General features: G+C 36.2%; 1 protein-coding gene across 1 annotated transcript in view; it reads left to right on the top strand.

Moving 5' to 3' along the window:
- The first annotated feature begins 256 nt into the window (after positions 1–256).
- NOX4 (NADPH oxidase 4) overlaps positions 257–18,323 on the top strand; it is a 103,006-nt gene continuing 84,939 nt past the window's right edge. The window contains exons 1-6 of the mRNA XM_018071196.1: positions 257–352; positions 11,079–11,189; positions 12,187–12,271; positions 12,903–13,000; positions 14,993–15,020; positions 18,208–18,280. Of these exons, the coding sequence (XP_017926685.1) occupies positions 344–352; positions 11,079–11,189; positions 12,187–12,271; positions 12,903–13,000; positions 14,993–15,020; positions 18,208–18,280 (404 nt within the window). The 5' untranslated portion in view covers positions 257–343. The remainder of the gene's footprint in view (positions 353–11,078; positions 11,190–12,186; positions 12,272–12,902; positions 13,001–14,992; positions 15,021–18,207; positions 18,281–18,323) is intronic.

The following is an 18,323-nucleotide window of genomic DNA, read 5'->3' as shown; positions in this document are numbered from 1 at the left end:
GGGGGGCCTCGCCAGCTCTCGGTTGTCTTAAGACACAAAGTTTTGTGAAGTTCGAGGAAAGTGAGAATTTCACACAGAGAGGCTATTCCTTTTAATATTTTAAAGTATCTTTATACTAAGTGCTTGAAGCTTGTTTTCCCAATCCCTTTACATGTATTTATGAAACTACAGACTTATGAGTTTTATGAATGAAATTAACACGGAAGTTCGCATATGTAACTTTCACTTACAATCTCTTGTTTCTGTTTCTTTTCAGTTTTTCTGGCTCTCCCTCAATGTATGGCTCTTCTGGAAAACCTTCCTGCTCTATTATCAAGGGCTACAGTATTATTATTTGTATCAGATGTTAGGGGTGAGTGACCCGGACATTACTTTTTGCCCTGAAAATTGGGATGCTGGGAGATGGGAAAGGGGCAGAATGCATTTGCTAATAAGGATGACACAAACTGTCTGTTAACTCTTCAAAGTGGGAAAAGATCAAGTAAGAAGTTACTGGGATACTTCTGACAGTTGTTTAGGAGTAGAAAGTGAACACTGTTGAGAAGAAAAAGAACCAGTCAAGTGTGGGACAGCTATTCTTCCCCCTCTTCTCCTCCTTCATGGTGTTCCCAGCTGCAGACAGGCTCACAGGAACACAAACATGCCCAACAGATGACCGGAGCTTCACTTTTCGTCATCAAAACATTAGCCAAGCTATGGGCTCATGATGGCAAATTCTTTCTAATCCATTGTATTATATATATTTGCTGAAGGACTTCTTTAATAAGTGTTAGTTCTTTTCAGTCTTTGTCATTCTCATAGATCCTCCGTTCTGTGTAAATCACTGTAATCTATAGAATTTTAGTTTTGTTTTCTAATAATAAATTCTTGGATTCTGAATGGTTGAATGAGGATTTGAGTAGTTTGATCTAGCAAGGGCAATATCCACCGCCAACAAATGAACCCAAAAAGAGAACTTGGAGAAATTGGATACTGGTCTCTCTTGGGAAGTTATCCACAGCTACACCATTTCAATTGTTTGAAAAATACTTCTATCCAAAGGGATAGACTTAGGGTCAAAAGTTTTCTGAAAAATGCTCAAAAGTTTCTCAGAATTTGAGAGTCCAAGAAAAAGTGACTGCATAACACAATGTTTTGTAACACTATGTCATACTCAGGAATGGATTTCAATGGAAAGTTGACATGGGATTAAAGCACAGATGATGTGCATTCTAATCTGCTGCAGAGTCTCTGGGTTTTATTTTTAGTAGATCCAGGTTATATATTTTCACATGGTTGATATCGTTGTCATAGCTATCCAGTTCCATAAGGTTTTGTGATCTTGCTTGAAAGTAAGTTGACTTGATAAAATTCTCTTTTTTTTCTTTCTCCTTATGGTTGATTCAGATGCATTCAAAAATGAATCTTAGAAAAAGTAGTGCAAAAAAGAAGGGAATGAAAATACTTAAATCCTTCACAGTGATGGCTTTCTTGTCAGAAAAAGTGTGAGAATGTGTTTAATTTTACCTTGATCTCTAATGGCTTTGCAGCCCAGTGTATCCATTTGAAACTGTGTTTATTCCTGGCAGAGCAAGTGGGTTGTTTGTAAAGCAAATCTTCTTGGGTAACATGTTGGGACAGATTGTCAGCTGGTATCAATCAGCAAGTTTTTCTCAATTCAGATGACTTGACTGCCTTGTACCAGCTCATGGTCTGCTCTTTTGTTTGTTTGTTTATTTTCTTATACTTCAAAATGAAAGACACATACAAAGTAATTTAATCTGTGTTCAGAACCTTTGAGATGATTCAGGCAACAGATTCCTTGTTTTGGTCAGGAGATGAGGGTCAGGAGGTTATGCTTTTGAGTTTGTCTAACTGTGTCTGTGGGAAAAAGAACCACAGAAATTTGGAGACATTCTAAAATGAGGTGGAAAGGGAAGAGCTTTGGTCAAAATTCTGAAACTAATTTTAAAATTTTGAAAATATTAAAGACTGTAAAATGCTCTTGCAATTCACTTTTGACAGTTTGTCTAAATATCATCAGTAGACCCTGAAGTTATCTTTCTCCCTTCTCTTCAGTGTATTTGTATATGTGTATTAATCATACAGATTATTTTGCAGGGGTTGGGACAACTGAACTCAATTTAATTTCTTAGGAAATGACATATGCATATCTATACTACAGTTTCTATTACCTTCCAGAGTGATTTTTACCCCTTTTCTTCTTCTCTGTTGGTTTGTGTAGCCACTGGCCCATGGCACATCTGCTTAACCAGTCTTCTCTCTGTTCTGTATACGTGTGAGTGGTTTGCCTCTGTGCCATTTCTTGATGTCTGATAATTTTGAGATTTAAAGTCTTCATTTATAATTCAACAGCTGATATTTCTTTTCTTAACAGAATGAACTCTTTTTTAGATACTTTCATGACAAGTGAGTCCTTTTTCCAGCCAGTAAACAAAAAATGCCAAAAAGATGTGGCGATTTTTGAATAAAAAAAAGTTGCTCTTGTTTTTCAGTGAGGTCGGCTAAGGAATTTTTTTCCTCTTACTTTATATGCTACAATAGCCTAAAATTTCCTTAGGATCTTTTGCACTTGCAGCACTGAAAGATTTAGCACAGGTAACTTCGTTTACCACGTAACAGAATGTAGAACAAGAAGAGTTGCTGTAGGAAATCAGATTGTGATATGAAATGAGACATTGGACTGAATATCCTGAATATATTCAACTCTGACATGTTTTCATGCCATGTCTTTCTGATGTGAAGAAGGAGAAAGAATGAGGTTAGTCTTTCATTCAGTGGTCACCGGAGTGATTTACTTCGTCTGTCTACAGAAGAACGAGGCTCAGTTTTATTCTTTTCCAGTTGTATTCTCTGTGATGTTGAACAAAATACTTATCACAGGATTTTAAAATTGTTTAGGTACCTAACTCGCATTCAGTCCTGCAATGACAATTGTTCTGATCCTTAATTCTATACCTGTAAAAAGGCACTAGAAGCATGGTGGTGTCCTGTAAGTGCAAAGTGAACAATTAAGTCAAAGACGCTAATGTGCTAGAAGGAAGTTAGTCAGACTATTATATACTACAAAACTTAGTGCGTAAATTTGTTGTGTCAAATATCTCTGCTTTGCTCAATTTGAGTCCTGTTGATGAGACCATCAACTCTTCATTTTGAAATCTCCATACCCGGGTGTTTTTAAAACCCAATTGAGCAAAAAACCCTGACCAAACTTAATCTGAGTTTGGTGTTGAACATACTTAGAGCAGGAGGTTTGAATAGAGACATCCCAAGGTCCCTTCCAACCAGAATAATTCTGTGATTATATAATGCTTGCAGTGAAAGTTCATCAGAACCTAGTGGATGTAAACCCCTTTCTGATACTTTTGCTTTGATGAACTATCCCTTTGGATACTGAATTTCTTTTAATGCTTCTGACCATAGTCTTACTGTATTAATGCATTCATTGCCACTGGTTCAGGAACATTATTGAGATAAAGAATCTCAATGTTTTATAATTCGATAAATATTAACTTGTGGTCTTCTATTGCTTAAAGAAGAGAAGTCTTTGAAGAAACACCCAAAAGACATAGATTTCTTATAAAAGAGTGTGGCAAAGAGGAAAGGAATATTCTCATCTTCATGTTCATGACAGATACTACAACATGTAGTCGGCAGGAGTTACAAGAAAGGGAGAGTCGTAAATGACTTGACATGACTCCAAAATCTTCATTGTTGGAGGTTGTGTGTCTGCTCAATCAGAGAGATTGTCCAGATGGTTAATTTATTTACAGACTTGAGGATTTCTCCCTTCAGATTAGCTCGGCTTGCACCTGACCAAAAACTTCAGTCCTAAATTTGGTACTGGCCTTATAGAACTCGAGTCTTGCTTTTAACAGCATTGAATAAAATAACTTTTCCTTGTTGCTTGTGTTCCCCATGAACAGGAAGAGCTTTGGGCTCACTTTGTAATGGCACAAAAGGTCTCTCTTTCCCTATTCCCTCTCTTGTCCCTGCTCAAATAACTGTAATGTTGTCAAATGTTAATGCAAGAGATAACCTTCCGAGTTTCAGACCAAAGTGAAGAAAGTACACTGTTGGAAGGATCTCTTTGAGAAAAGATTGAATAACTGAAAATGGGATTGAAAAGGAAAAGTGGTGCCTCACTTTTTTTTCTGTATGGTTGCTGCCTTCTTACTGTGCAGTATTGTACATAGCATTTCTCGTCTTTATTCACTTCTTGGAATATATTCCAGATGTTCCAGTAATGTTTCATGTCTTTCCTTGCTAGTTTATCGTGACAATAGAGATTTTCTTAATTGAGGCCAAATTCTGTTTTCATTGATCGTTATGCAACCTCACTGCAGCCTGCTTACCCTCCACATTTAAGCATTGGAGAGAGTTGTATATCTTGATTCCTTATTTTCCCCAATGCAGTGTGCTTTTGTGATTTAGTTGTCTTTTAATCAGGCTATTTAGAGTGTTACATGCAGCAAAAATGTCTAATAATAGATTTGTGTTGCTATGGAAGCTATATATATAGATATATATACATATACAGAGTTCCCTAGTGAAGACTGAGGGTGTTACAAGACTTTATCTTGATAGTCCCCTTGAATGTGCAAGTAAATCTCTTCCTGTATTCTCTTTACCTCATTGTAGATTTTTTTTGTTTTCCAAAACATTTTTCCTTCAACCCTTTGTCCTCCACAACACACATTTCAGCATCATTGCTGGAATTTGTTCTCAGCTGTAACCGGGGATGAACTTGGGTTTTGCACCATATCTCTTCTGTTTGCTTGCTTTTTTATTTTTTTTTTTAAGTTCAAATGACAATTACCCAGTGAAGGTCACATATATTATTAAGTTTTATGGGAAAACTTTCGTGTTTGCAACACTTCTTCTGAAAACTGTCAATATTGCAGGTTGAATTAGTAGGAGTATATCTCAAATGATTAACTGAAATTTTTACTACTGTATCATCTAGACATGTTAAAAATAGTCTTGTTTTCAGCTCTGTTCTACATAGAGTGTGATGCCATGATCATCTTAGAATGAGGAACAGAGCTGAATTATGGTCAAAATGTTTCTTTGCTTGATTGTTCTTTATATTATGTATTACTGCAGATTTTCTATGCTAGTCCAACAATGGTAGGTCTTGAAATAAAATACCTGCATTACACTCCAGAAGACTGGTTTCACAGATGGTATTACCTACTGTGTTATGATAAGGGAAAATAATTAAACATAAAGGAAGCCCTTAGTAGCAGACATTGCATCACTTTGGTGTGACTATGACTCAGATAGGACAGGAAGCAACTTTCTGCTCTGGCCATGACTTGCAGTGTGTGAATCTCTTGGAGGTACTTAGGTCCCCTTAATCCCTTGTTTCATGGCCAAATTTGTGAAGTTTAGGCAATGCTGCATCTAGCAGGATCAATGTCTAAGCTCTTGTTACTAATTATATATAAAACACTGCCACGCTTTGTGGTGTTGCTATAGGAGAAGGATGATCTGGAACACTCAAATTGTGAAGACAGCTTGAGATCCCTTCCAGTCTTTGTGCCTCATTCTACCTGGCACAAAAAAACCCCTGTAACTCAGCAACACTGACGAGTATTTTTTTAAATTGTCAATCCTGAGGTGAGGATTCTAGCATTCAATTAACTGATTAATAGATTAATAAAGATGAACATTTGGTCTGAAATCCTGTAAGTGAATACACTTTGCTTGGAGATTATCAGAGGAATTGGAATCTATTACTGAATTCAAGATTAAGTTAGTTGCTTCCTTCAATTTGAATGATTGATTTAAGCAGAAGGAGTACATCCTACATAAAGGCACTGCATGTAAAATGGGAACATGACCTAAACATGTAGACAAAAGGAGAAGGAAAACCTTAAAAGAATGTGTGTGGTGAGTTACAAGTGAGCAGTGAGAATATTGATTCTCAGTAGTGCAGGAAAGATATCCTATGCCTTAAAAAGGAGCTAAAAATATTGCCGTTGTCCACTCCCAGTACTTCTCTCTTCCTATAATATATCCAACTTCTGATGCCTATATGGAAGCAGAAGTCTGAAGTTGAAAGGTTGAATTAGCATGGAGAATTGGGCTGCTGTTAAATTCTTTGTGTAGAGAATTGCAGATGGTTTTTTTTTTTTAATTCTTTTTTCAAATGTGATTAAAAAATATTGCACCACTTAGTCTTTAAATAATTTTTAGAGGGTTGCAGTACATGAGATTGTGATTTACAGAGTCCTTCCTTGAAACCTTCCATCTTCAGGAACAAAACGAAGTCAAACTTTGTAGAAGTTTTCTCATGTTCTAGTAGGTTTCCACTACCTTTGCATTTTCCTTCCTTTCAACTGCTTCGTGGTTTTGTTGCTAGATCTCCAGCCAGATTTGACAGGCCTAAGGGGAATAATTGCTATGCATGCAATTGAGTTCTGTCCTTCATCTTAGATTATCAGTGCTCTGTTACTTTAAGACAAGGAGTACTTTATGAAGAAAAGGAAGTTGGGTCAAAAGGAGGGACGTTGTATAGCACAGTTTGTCCCACTGAAGACAATAACTATTTTTAGCTGCTCCATCTGGGGAGATGGTCTGTGACCTGTGTCTAGAGACCAGCATGTGACTTATGCATCTTCTCAGAACCTTTCAAGTTGCCCTGAACCATAAAAGATTTAAAAATTTCAAACAAAGGCTTCCAGAGAGACCACCAAGTGTGGTGTCTCTACTGCACCATGACCTGTTTAGGGTTGTTGCTTGTAGGTAGTGAAATCTTGAAAAACAGAATCACATCACTTTTAGGTGTGGAAGGATTTGCAGTACCATTCTACCATTTTTTTGATACAAGATTGGCTTAAGAAGTGAGATAGGACAGATTCGTTGAAGTCTTCGTGTGTTCCACTGCCCTGTATGTTTTGCAACTATGTATTGAACATTAGATTTCTGTGCACAGCAGTTGCAGGTCAGGTTCAACTCCGCGTTTGTAACTGACAAACTTCGGGGTATTCTGTGGTACACAGTAAGTTACTGTACCCCTCAACCTAATACTGAAATAATTTGCCTAACTAACAGGAAAAGCTCATTTCCCCTACTTTGATGGCAGCAGCATACAGAAAATCCAAAGAGATCTGACTGTTTGCTTCTTTGTCCTATTTTATATGTTGTGCAAACGTAGCCAGGAATGCATCTGGATTTCTATGGGACTGTGCGTCAGACAGGGATAGCTGGAGAACTTACATACTGGAGCCCTGTTCTGCTACTTTGGAGAAGGTGGTGATTGCTTTATAGTTGTCTGGAGGAAAAGTCTAGCCTAGCTTTTAGGATTTGAGTTTGTGGATGGTCCAGTTCCCTACTATTCTTGCCAAAGAGTAAATCCTCTGTGAATTCAAGTAATCTTTCAGTTTTTCTATGCCTCCTTGCCCCTCTGTGAAATGGGATAACTACGTGGTAGTGGGTAGTCAGAGTAGAAAAGGAAGTGATCAAATGCTTAAATTCAGTATCCATAAAGCTGGATAAAACAGTGTCCAGTAGAGATTTTTGGGAGTGTTTCTTTGTCTTTTTGATCTTACAGAAATTTCATATGCTAGTAACATGAAATAACAATTTTTTTTTCTTTTTCTTTAGCCAATAAAAACTTTAGGAAGAAAAGAGAATTATATTTCTCTTATTTCTAAGCTACTTAATTAAGATATATATTCTCTTCTAGACCAGTGAGTTGCCTCAGAGCAAAAATCATCCTTTATTCTACTATTGTTTAAAAATCCAACAATGTACTATGTTAATTTGTTACTATGCCACCCAGGCAATGCAAAGGAAGTTAAGAAAGAGATCACTTGGAAACCATTTGGAAAGAATTAGTTTCATGGTAATATTTTTAGCTTTTGCATATATATATATTAAGAGCAAACTTAGTACTCTGTTTTTCTTCTTGGTTTTGCATGAATTTTGATTCTAAGCATTGCTAAATGCTTAGAATACTATTGTTTTCAAATTGGTCATGGGCTTGTTGCAGCAAACATTGCCCAACTTTATTTGTTCAGAATAAAACCTTACATTATTCTTTGGTAACAACTATTGAATCACACTTTCCTAAAAGTGCACTGCATGTTTGAAGTCGTTTGCTGTTCTTGCTCTTTTTTTTTTTCCTCCTTTGTACAGGTGCCAATAGCAGTGAATTAGGATTAATGTGAGGGCATTTTTCCATAGTAATTGCATTGTGAATGAATATTTGCTATTTGTTAAATAGTGGAAAAAAAAAAAGGTTAATAGGGTAGCTTTTTGTACACATCATTGCTGATTCATATTTTTTGTACCAGTTAAATTGTTTGGTATTTTACTTAGAATCGTAGAATCCTAGAATACTGAGTTGGAAGGGACTCATTAAGTTTGAGTCCAACTCTTTGCCTTGCACAAGGTACCCCAAGAGTCGGACCATGTACCTGAGAGTGTTGTCCAAGAGCTTCTTGAACTCACACAGGAATTATTTATTAAACATTATACAGTCTCGATTCTAGACTATTCCAAACTAGACTGTTTTGTTGAGGTTTTGTAAGAAGAATTGTGGTGCCTGATAAAGGGAATCTTGGATAACTGATGTCATGCCTAGTTTGTTTAAACTCAGACAACATAAATTCCTGAGAAACAAATGATGTATCACATAGGTCATACAAGAGAAATTATTAAAATTTTTTAACTGTTTTACCTTTTTTCAGCTTTTGGGTGTTAGTCAAGAGCTACAAAAATTATTCTGTTTATTGCTTGCATTTGCACAACATTAGTTCTACATAATTCTTGTGTTTTTCAAATCATGCTCATGTAATCACTGAGATACTGTAGCAAATAAGCAAGCTCTAATAAAAATGCTTAAGTTTTTAATGACCATGTTTTTAAAGTTATTGTTTTCATGAAGTCTATAGCTCATTCTTAGCTTCCCTTTAGAGGATTTAATGAAGATAGAGACAGTCTTGTATATTCAAACAACACATTATAGAGACATTTTACTTGCCATTAACTCCAGTCATTTCAAGGGTACTGCCATTTTATCTCGCAGAAGTATAAATATATATAAATAAAAAAATATGAAAATATACAATTTATATAATCTATATATATAAATAAAAATATTTACAAGTCACTTGAAGCTACTTTAGTGGGCAAGGATAGACAAATATATTTTTTGTGGTTATTCTTTTTTTTTTTTTTATCACACTTTGAAGTGGAAAGTGACATCAGCACTTGGTAAAACCTCAGCTCAGTTACTGAGATTGTGGCCATTGTAGCTGGTACTCAGTTTTAGTCAATACACTTGGGGTCTGGACCATTTGGGAGAGTCCAGAGCAGGGAGGAGAGGATGATCAAAAATCTGAAGAACATGGCTTGTGAGGAAAATGTAGCAAGAATAATTTCTGATTGTGCATGTGAACAGAGAGTGAAGTAAAAGATGAAATAGAAGAAAGGGAAGTCTTATGTAAGGAAAAAAGGACTAACAATACATTAGAAGAAATAGTAGAGGACATCTGGAGAGTGGGAAAAACTTTAAGTGACATGGCTCATTTTAGTTTTATTTGCTATCATTCTGTAGGTTAGAGAGAATATGTTTCTGGAATTTTTTTGCTGGGGGACCCACATTTACATGGGAGAGAACAAAGTGGAGCACATTTTGTGGGGTAATTGCTTCTACTTCTCACAGGCAGCTGTGAGAGAAGGTGCCCTTATGACTGATTTGTTCTGTGGAAGGTATTCAGAAGTGCAGTTATCTTATTTACTTTTACTAGCTTATATATTGATCCATTTCTGTGACATGTATGTAAGTCTGTAAAAAACAAAACAATAATTACAAATTTTGAAATTACAAGAGTTTTCTAATAATGTTTTTAAAAAATGTATTTCCAAATAAATAAAACCTCTTTGTTTCTTTCCAATTTTGTTTCTTCTCGATAACAAAGATCTGAACATAATAAATGTTTCATGGATTAATTTTTTTGACTGAGAAAATAACAAATGCTCATTTTTTGACATAAAATTTCATTTTGAAAAAATAGTTAATCTTTAGTAATTTTTATTAGCTAATTTATACCTGTTCAATTCATTCACATACTACTGCAGCATTTGAGTTATCTTTAATATTATAATACTTTAATTTATTAATTTCTTCAGCAGTTAAAAAACTTGGGGTTTTGAGAACATTGTAAGAAATATCCTTCCAGAAATCTGTTGACAGTCTAAAAGCATTTTTTATATAAGCTAGTAAAATGGTAATTCAACCTAATAACTAGAACAATGGCATTTTACTAGCTTTTTAAATCATAAATGAATGAGATAATATAATAAGATTAAAAATACAGGGTTATGACATGAATGTGTGCTTTGTTCATTTATTTGACAAGTGTTTTTGTTCTAATTATGTAAGTTCCAAATATATCAGTGAAAGCATTAGTGAAATTAGATTTCATTACAGTTACCAGCTATTGAGTAGCTAAACTGAAGAAAACTCACTTTCTTTAGGTCCAAATATGGCATTGCATAATGTGAATGGATGAGGAGTTTTGTGACAATTCCGTAACAGTCCTTGAAACAATATGATAATTTTGATTTGACCAAATTGATTTTTTTTTACATATTTTTGTGGCTTGTTTACCAGAAAAATCATTAAACTTAAGTGGTTCTCTAGTGTCTTCATAGTATTTATTGATCTTTTTTATTTAATTATGTTTGTTGAAGCTTTCAGATGATTTCTCAGTGGATGCTTATTGTTGTCTCAGATATTTTTGTTACCTGTGACTTTGAGCACTGATGGGGATATTGGCTCTTTCATTAGAAAGCTGTCATTTGATGACTTTATTGTTGACAAAATTATTTTTTAGTAGCTTTTTGATGCAAAGGTGAGAGCTGTTTTCTCCTCTTTGAGAACAGGATAGCATGTTGTACGTACGGTGGTTTTTCCAGTACAATAAAACATAATGAAACTCCACTATTCCGATGAGTCAGAGAGCATGGGAGCTGTTTGGTTTCACTGCAAAGAAAAAGAGATTGAATACTGACACGTGCTATTCCTTTCTCCCTGTAATCTAACTCTTGCAATATTTGTTCAGCTAGGATTGTGTGTTAGCAGAGCTTCAGCATCTGTCCTCAATCTCAACTGCTGCCTGGTCCTTCTACCAATGTGCCGCGTTATCTTGGCCTTCCTGCGAGGATCTCAGAAGGTAAGTAATGTCCTCAGAATGCTGCAATTGAGAAGAGGGCCCTGGTCTCTGTTTAGTTGAAAAATAATAGAAAAAGAATCTGTTATATCCCTGATTATTACACAGTATGTGCTTGCATGGTGCAAGTATCAGACATTCAACCTAGATCCATAAATCCTTTGAAGACAATGCCATGGCTGACACTATCTGGTTTGATTTGGCCTGTTGTGAGGATGATTTCTTCAGTGCATTTTTGAAGGATGGAGGGCTGCTGTTGAACTGTAGCCAGATGAAGTATCCTTTGTCTTTCTGAACTGTTATATTAGAGGCATCTGTGTCCTCTCTACTGCTTCCTGGTAGAATTCAACAGAACAAAACCAACTTTATCTCTGCGTGACCATAAGTGTCCTACTGGAGATGATAGAACTTTAAATAAGAATACCCAACCTGATACATTCATTATCATGGGAAATTAAAAGAAAAAACTTCTGTCAAATCTAAGAGGGTTTGTTTTCTGTACTATTATTCAATAAACAGTAGTTTAACTTCTTTGTGATTCACAGGTTGCTTTTATGAAAATGTAAGTAATGCTTCTGAGGAACAGTTTTCTGGCTGGTTGCAAATTGAACCTGTGACCTCTGTGCATCATGTGACAATACCTATAAAATTTGATGCCTGTAGATGCATATGTGTATGCAAATATACCATTCCTTTTGATCTTCTTTATAAAAGAGTCAGTGATGCTACACAGTTAGTGGAATTCTTAAATTTTAAGGCCAGAAGGTACATTATGTGCTCTTGATATCTATGTAATACAGATCTGAGTGTAATTTCTTCATTAAGTCCTCAAAATCATCTCTTTGTCATAATCCAGTAGTTTTCAAATTTAGGTATTATGCTTGCAAGACTGTTAAACCTAGTAAAAGCTGAAGTTGCTATTATATCGCAGCAGTTGCTGTTAGTATTCTTTTTCTTTGCTTTGTTTTAGAAGAGATTGCTTGAATTCTTCTCTTACTAGGTTGCCAGCAAGAAAACCAGAAGGCTGCTAGACAAAAGTAAAACTTTCCATGTGACATGTGGTGTTACAATATGCATCTTTTCAGGTGAGATCTTTTTGTGCTGAGTAGCAGCGTGATTGGGAAGCACATTGAAGCAGTACTTCGTGGTTTTTCTTCTACAGTACGTTTGGGGATAGTCTTGCTCTGTGCTTACCTGTCTTAAATTGTAAATGCTTTCTCGGATATGTGAGGGTTTTGGTTCATTTTTGCTTTAAACACATGGCTATACATTCTAATGCTGAACCTTTCCTTAAAATTCCAATTTCTAGAAGGATAGGTATATGAGATCAGGTCAAAATATGCCATTATCCCTTTGTGCCTAAGGGATTAGGGTGAAGAAGCAGGGTACTACAGGCTTAACTGCAGGGAAGGCAACAGTGGAGACAACTACCCAATTTGGTGAAGAAGAAATATTCTTGGCTGGACACTTTTGAATGTTACCTCTCAGCTTAAGCATTGTACCATGGAAATCATTGCTACAGAGTTAAAAAAAAACTTAAAATACATACATCTTTCTGTCATGAATATTTATAAACTGATTTAGAAAAAGAATCCCTTAGTCCCTGATGTACCTCATGCAGGTGATGTGATACAGCTTGGCATCTGGGTGGCCACTTCAGGGGAACATCCATATCTTATTTACAGACCTCACCTTTACTCAGTTTTTTTTTCTTAGTCTTACATGTTGCTGCTCATCTGGTGAATGCTCTTAACTTCTCTGAGAACTACAATGAAGAATTTCTGGCCCTAAATGCAGCAAACTATCGTGGTGAGGTGAGCCAGCTGTCCTTTCATATTTCGCTTTTAAGCATATAATTTAAATATATGATTATTTTCATGTTCAGTTGCATTATATGATCCATGCTATGATCTATATAGTGCTTCTGTTTCATGCACTGAAAACTTGTGTCATGTGGGTTGCTGTGGATTTTACTTCTTTCTCTGGACAAAGCATGTATTAAGCACTTTTTGTTTAATACACCAGGGTTCATTCCTATTTGATTATGAGATGGAGAATGCAGTCATCAAATTCTTTCACCTTGCACCTTGTTCTCCTGCTTCTTTTCTGCTTCTCTCTGTTCCTTGAGTGGGCCAGATTGAGACATTTCTACTGCTTTTTGGGAAAATACATTCCTCATTTCCACTATTTAGAATGTAGTGAGATTTGAAATGGATTTTGCATTTTTGAACTGCAGTGAGTATATATGCTAAGAGTAGAATTAGTTGTCTACATGAACTGGGCTGGAAGTTGATTTCTAGTTGCAAAATACTTGATTTGTTTACTTTCTTTTACTTTGGTGCAGATTTCTTGCAGCAATACCAGATTCCTAGTCCAGGTGCTTGCTTCTGTATTTGGCACTGGAAAGGTATTTGCAGATTTAAGAAGCAAGACTAGACTCCAGGGCTCTTTCTTCTTTGGGCTACAATCAAGTTCCTTCTTGTTTATATTCATTCTAGTCTCAAGTCTGCATTTCTTTTCTACCAGCTTCATTAGGAAATATTTGCAATGACCCTATCCCAGCTGCATCCTTTCCCAGAAAAAGAGAGCTTGACTCAACCCAGGCTCATAAGGACCAACAACCAAGGTCTTGCAATCCCAGGGTGAATGATCTAATCATGGAGCTATTCTATGGCAGACAGACATGCCAACACCAACTATTGTGCTGAGCTTCTGAGTTGAACTGAGTGTCTGCTTGTGTTAGGAGTGGTCTTATAGGCTTAGCCTCATCAGGAACATTATCAGAAGCCTGCCTCAGGCAAGAACATGCCAGGGTGTGCATGGCAGCCTCTACTAAGCAGTCTTAGGAATTTGGCAACAGAAAATGGAGATTATAGCAAGTTTTTAGGAACTCTAGGATCAAACTTTCTGGATTCTAGGTATTTTGGTAGCTTTTGAACCTTTGTACTTGAATTCCACTTAAACCCATTTTTTAACTGTGGTGGGCAGTCTGGATGCTACTGTCATGTTCTCTGCAAGTGTATGCGCATCTGATCAGAGACAAGGACGAGGTCAGAGAGAGGATACTTCATTTTTCCTGACCTGTAGGAAAACTGCTAACCTCCCCTCACTGCATTTTACCGCAAGTTTAATAATAATAATAGTAATAATGATAATAATAATAATAATAGCTAACCTCCTCTCACTGCATTTTGCCGCAAGTTTAATAATAATAACGATAACAACAACAACAATAATAATAATAATAAAGTTTTCTCCACAATGAAGACAAAACATCCGAAATATAGGACTCGGGGGAGTGAGGCAGTTTCCTGTGAGGCTGACATATCCCCTCGTCCTTTCACATGTTGTGAAGGACACAGGAACATCTGTGTCCTTTGTGTTCAGTCTTGCTTCACTAGAGTCCCCTGCAAATCTCTTGGTGATGTAGCTGGCAGTAAAATGCTTGCCTCTTGTCTTACATTTAAATTCAAATTCTCTCCCTCTTCTACTTCCCTTTGTCCCCCCAAAGGGATGAGGTAATTGAGTAAAGCTTTCAAAAATAATTGTCTGTAATTATCTGAATCCCAGTTTTTAATAACAGATAAGAATTTTCTTCACTGGGGAAATGCAAAGGTTAAAGATTTAGTTTATGTTGAATTACAGTCAATGTAAACTACTACCAAATTCATTCCTGCGTCCAGGTTTAGGAATTACTTATGTCTTAATGTGCATGAGCTTTATGAACTACTTATTATTACCATGTTATTCATATAGGTATGAAATCCCATATGTTGATTTTTTTTTTCTGCTTGTCTGTTTTTCAGGACCCAAGGAAACTACTTTTTGCAACTGGTAAGTCTGTTGCAAAACTGAATGAGAAAGTTTGCTGCTTCTCATTATTACTTTCCAGACAAAATTTTTGATCCTCTGTTCACATGCTCCATTTGTTGTATTTCAGCTAGCTTGATTTATTTGTGTTAATATAACCTGGGTTTGCTTATCCAATAGTCAGGAGGAAGGAGTTACATAAGCCCCATAGTAGCTTGAGCAGCATCTTCAAAGCTGTTATTGTACAGATGAGTCAGCAGATAATCATTAGTTTCAAACAGAGATTCTGCATAATATTAAAACCAAATTCCTAAATGATCCAATTTCAAGAAAAAAAACATAACGGTAGAGCGGTCTTCTTGCTTCAGCTGTTTTATTTAAGGGTTGGTTTGGCTTCAGAGCAATCTAAACTGTTACATGGGAATCAGACTTCAGCACTCATAAAGAATAAAAAGACAAGACATTTTTGGTGCAGGAATTTAGAAAGGAGCAATGTTTGAATATGGAGGGGTAGACACAAGCCTGAGCTGTTGTGCGTCACAAGCAGGTAAACGTCCTTCCTGATGCCATCACACTTCCACCCTTATTTAGATCAAACAATAAAACCCCAACTTTGTAACTTTTAGGGCATGGTCCAAAGGAATCTGAATAGACAGCAATGGATGGGGTTCTAGATTTGTCAATCCCAACAGATGTACTAGAATTAGCAACTTGCACAACAGTGCTTTCCAAAAACCCTAGGGAAGGTTTAGATCAGTTGAGAGCAGAGGGAGGGACAAAGTGAAATAATAGAAATTGAGGTAAAAGTTAACTGCTAACTGGAAGCAGGTCAGGTAAATGGTGTAGTTAGTGAATCAGTTGTGGAGGCTTGAATGAGGGTAACTGACAGGAGGGCGTTAAAGATGAGAGGGGGGAGAAACAAACCAAGCAACTGAGGATTATATTCAATATCGTGTATAAGGGAGAAGGACTTGGTATAAAGAAGCAGTGAGAGGCCCAATCATATTTTGTCCTGGCTTGTGGGGATACTTTGAGACCTCTCTAGCTGAGAGGTGGAACTCCTTTTACTCTCGGTCAGCCAGGAAAATAGTGCATTTTTAAAAATTTGAGCAGATAGTTGCAAAAGCAGTGATTCTAAATCATCTTTAAGTTTAAAATTACTCAGATCACTCCAGATCCTAACAACTAGTAATTATCACTTATTTGTGCTGAAGGAATACCCAGACAGGGACCAAGATTTTGCTGCTATTGGAAATGTGCACATATGGAAAAAACTCTGGTTTCTTCCCAGACAGTTCAGAACAGCAAACACAAGGAATAAGGAAACAGAAGGATTTATATTGTGATGGCTTTTCAGATCGGTTTAGGAAAGAACCTCCTTGCATAAGGGTGGGAGACAAACTGTGGGAGTAACAAGTATTCAATAACATAGTGAAGGAAAAGAGAGATTGGAACAGGGCAGAGAGGAAACACTAAAAATGAACTGATAAGGGGGGGCAAGATTGTGAGTGATTTCAGTTTGAAGGAAAGAGAATTAAAAACTCAATGTAATAGGTGACCTGTAGCTGAAGTGACAGCATAGAAAGCTGGATTAAGTGCTGTACTGCAATTGCATTGGAAGTATTTGTGTCAGAGGGGAGATTCATTGCACGCTACACATCAAATTAGGTTAAGAAAGAAGAAATGAAGAAGGCAGCAGTGGATAGAATGTATTTTTCTTTTTATTGCAACTGCTTTTAATTGTAATCTTTCCATGAAGGAGTGAAATTAAGTTTTTTATGCGGTCCATGAGGAAACTTCCATTGGTTGTAGGGATGAGATTTTTCCTAAAGTTTATAAAATTGAGGAGTGATTTGGAATGTATCAGATTTTGGGTATAAGACTTTTTAATGAGTGGATATTGAGAAGTTTATAAAAAGATAAGATTTGAGATTGTCTCTTTATTGCTAAAGAGTCTAAAATCGCAATCAATTATTAAAAAATAAGCTTACTCTTGTCATTGGGATGTGATCCTGTAAAAGATCATGTACCATTACAGTATGTGGTTTTGCCATTTACATCCATAAAAGCTGGTTGAGACATTTGTATTTTGACACTAAGTCAGCATTTATTTAGATTTCTGCTTGATGATTGACCTGACTGACTTTGTTTAAACCCAAATATGTGGCTTTTAAGGTGACCAGAAATTACACATAAATACTAACCAATAAAAGGTATTGATGTAATCTTTCACAGATTTTAGGATCCTAATTCTTAATTCATATTCTTAATTACTGGGATGGCAATTTTGAAGATAAGATGCTCAGAAAATGTACTAACTGTTATCTTCTAATCTGTCTTTAGGTTGATGATTTACTGTACTTTATGGGCAGGATTCTGCTTTAGGATGGGGTCATAGAATATGTTGAGTTGGAAGGCACCCATCAGGATCATTGAGTCCAACTCCTGGCCCTGTGCAGGACACCTCAAGAATCACACCATGTGCCTGAGAGCTTGATCCAACATACCATGCTGTAGAAATACTTGTTTCTCTCCTTTGACTTAAAAGGGCTGAGGATAAACTAGTTCTGATAAGAGTCTGCATTTGAACAAATAAGTCCAATTGTCAATATTTTTAACCTTCCCTTCTCAAATACTGGCTGCAGATCACTCTCACAGACCTTGCTCCGTGGTCAACAATTTCAAGCATTATACTTTGCCATGGAGATTAATTTTGGGCTCTTCCTCATTCCAGAATGAAATGGATTGGCAAACAATTGTAGTGACAGCTTGCATAGAAATTGATTTGCTTGAAATTCTGTCCCTGACCAGGTTGTTAATTGTCATGATCAACAGAGTTTAGGTTCTGGAATAAGAAAGAAATAAAGAAATTTGTACAGTCAGTCTTACAAATAAATAGTGTTTGTTCTTAGTTACCTGCTTAGAGACAGATGTCATGAGCAAAAGATTGCAGCAGCAAAGACTAATACAAAATTATTGATGCATGGTGAATTACAAGGGAGAAGGTAGTTTTCTCTGAGAAGGTGGGAAATTACACAACAACTCTTCTTTCTTATCTAGTTTGATACATGAATTGTGCTCAAGAGGTAAGTATTTGCAAGAGTTTGATTAAATCATGATTTGTATATCTAATTCCACTTCCTTAGAAAACCACAGTAGACAAGTATACCTTTTCACAGTTCAAATGTAAGTTATCTTATGTCCCTTTTAGTTCCAGGTCTGACTGGAGTCATTATGGTGTTAGTATTATTCCTAATGTGTACAGCTTCCACGTTTGCCATCAGGTAAGACATAATCTGATCATTATACTGAAAAATGCCATTTCAG

The sequence above is a fragment of the Manacus vitellinus genome, unplaced genomic scaffold, assembly GCF_001715985.3.
Source record: "Manacus vitellinus isolate BGI_N305 unplaced genomic scaffold, ASM171598v3 scaffold_2_pilon, whole genome shotgun sequence".
Lineage (NCBI taxonomy): Eukaryota > Metazoa > Chordata > Aves > Passeriformes > Pipridae > Manacus > Manacus vitellinus.
The sequence above is the reverse complement of the archived record's forward strand: the minus strand, read 5'-3'. Positions and strand labels throughout refer to the sequence as shown.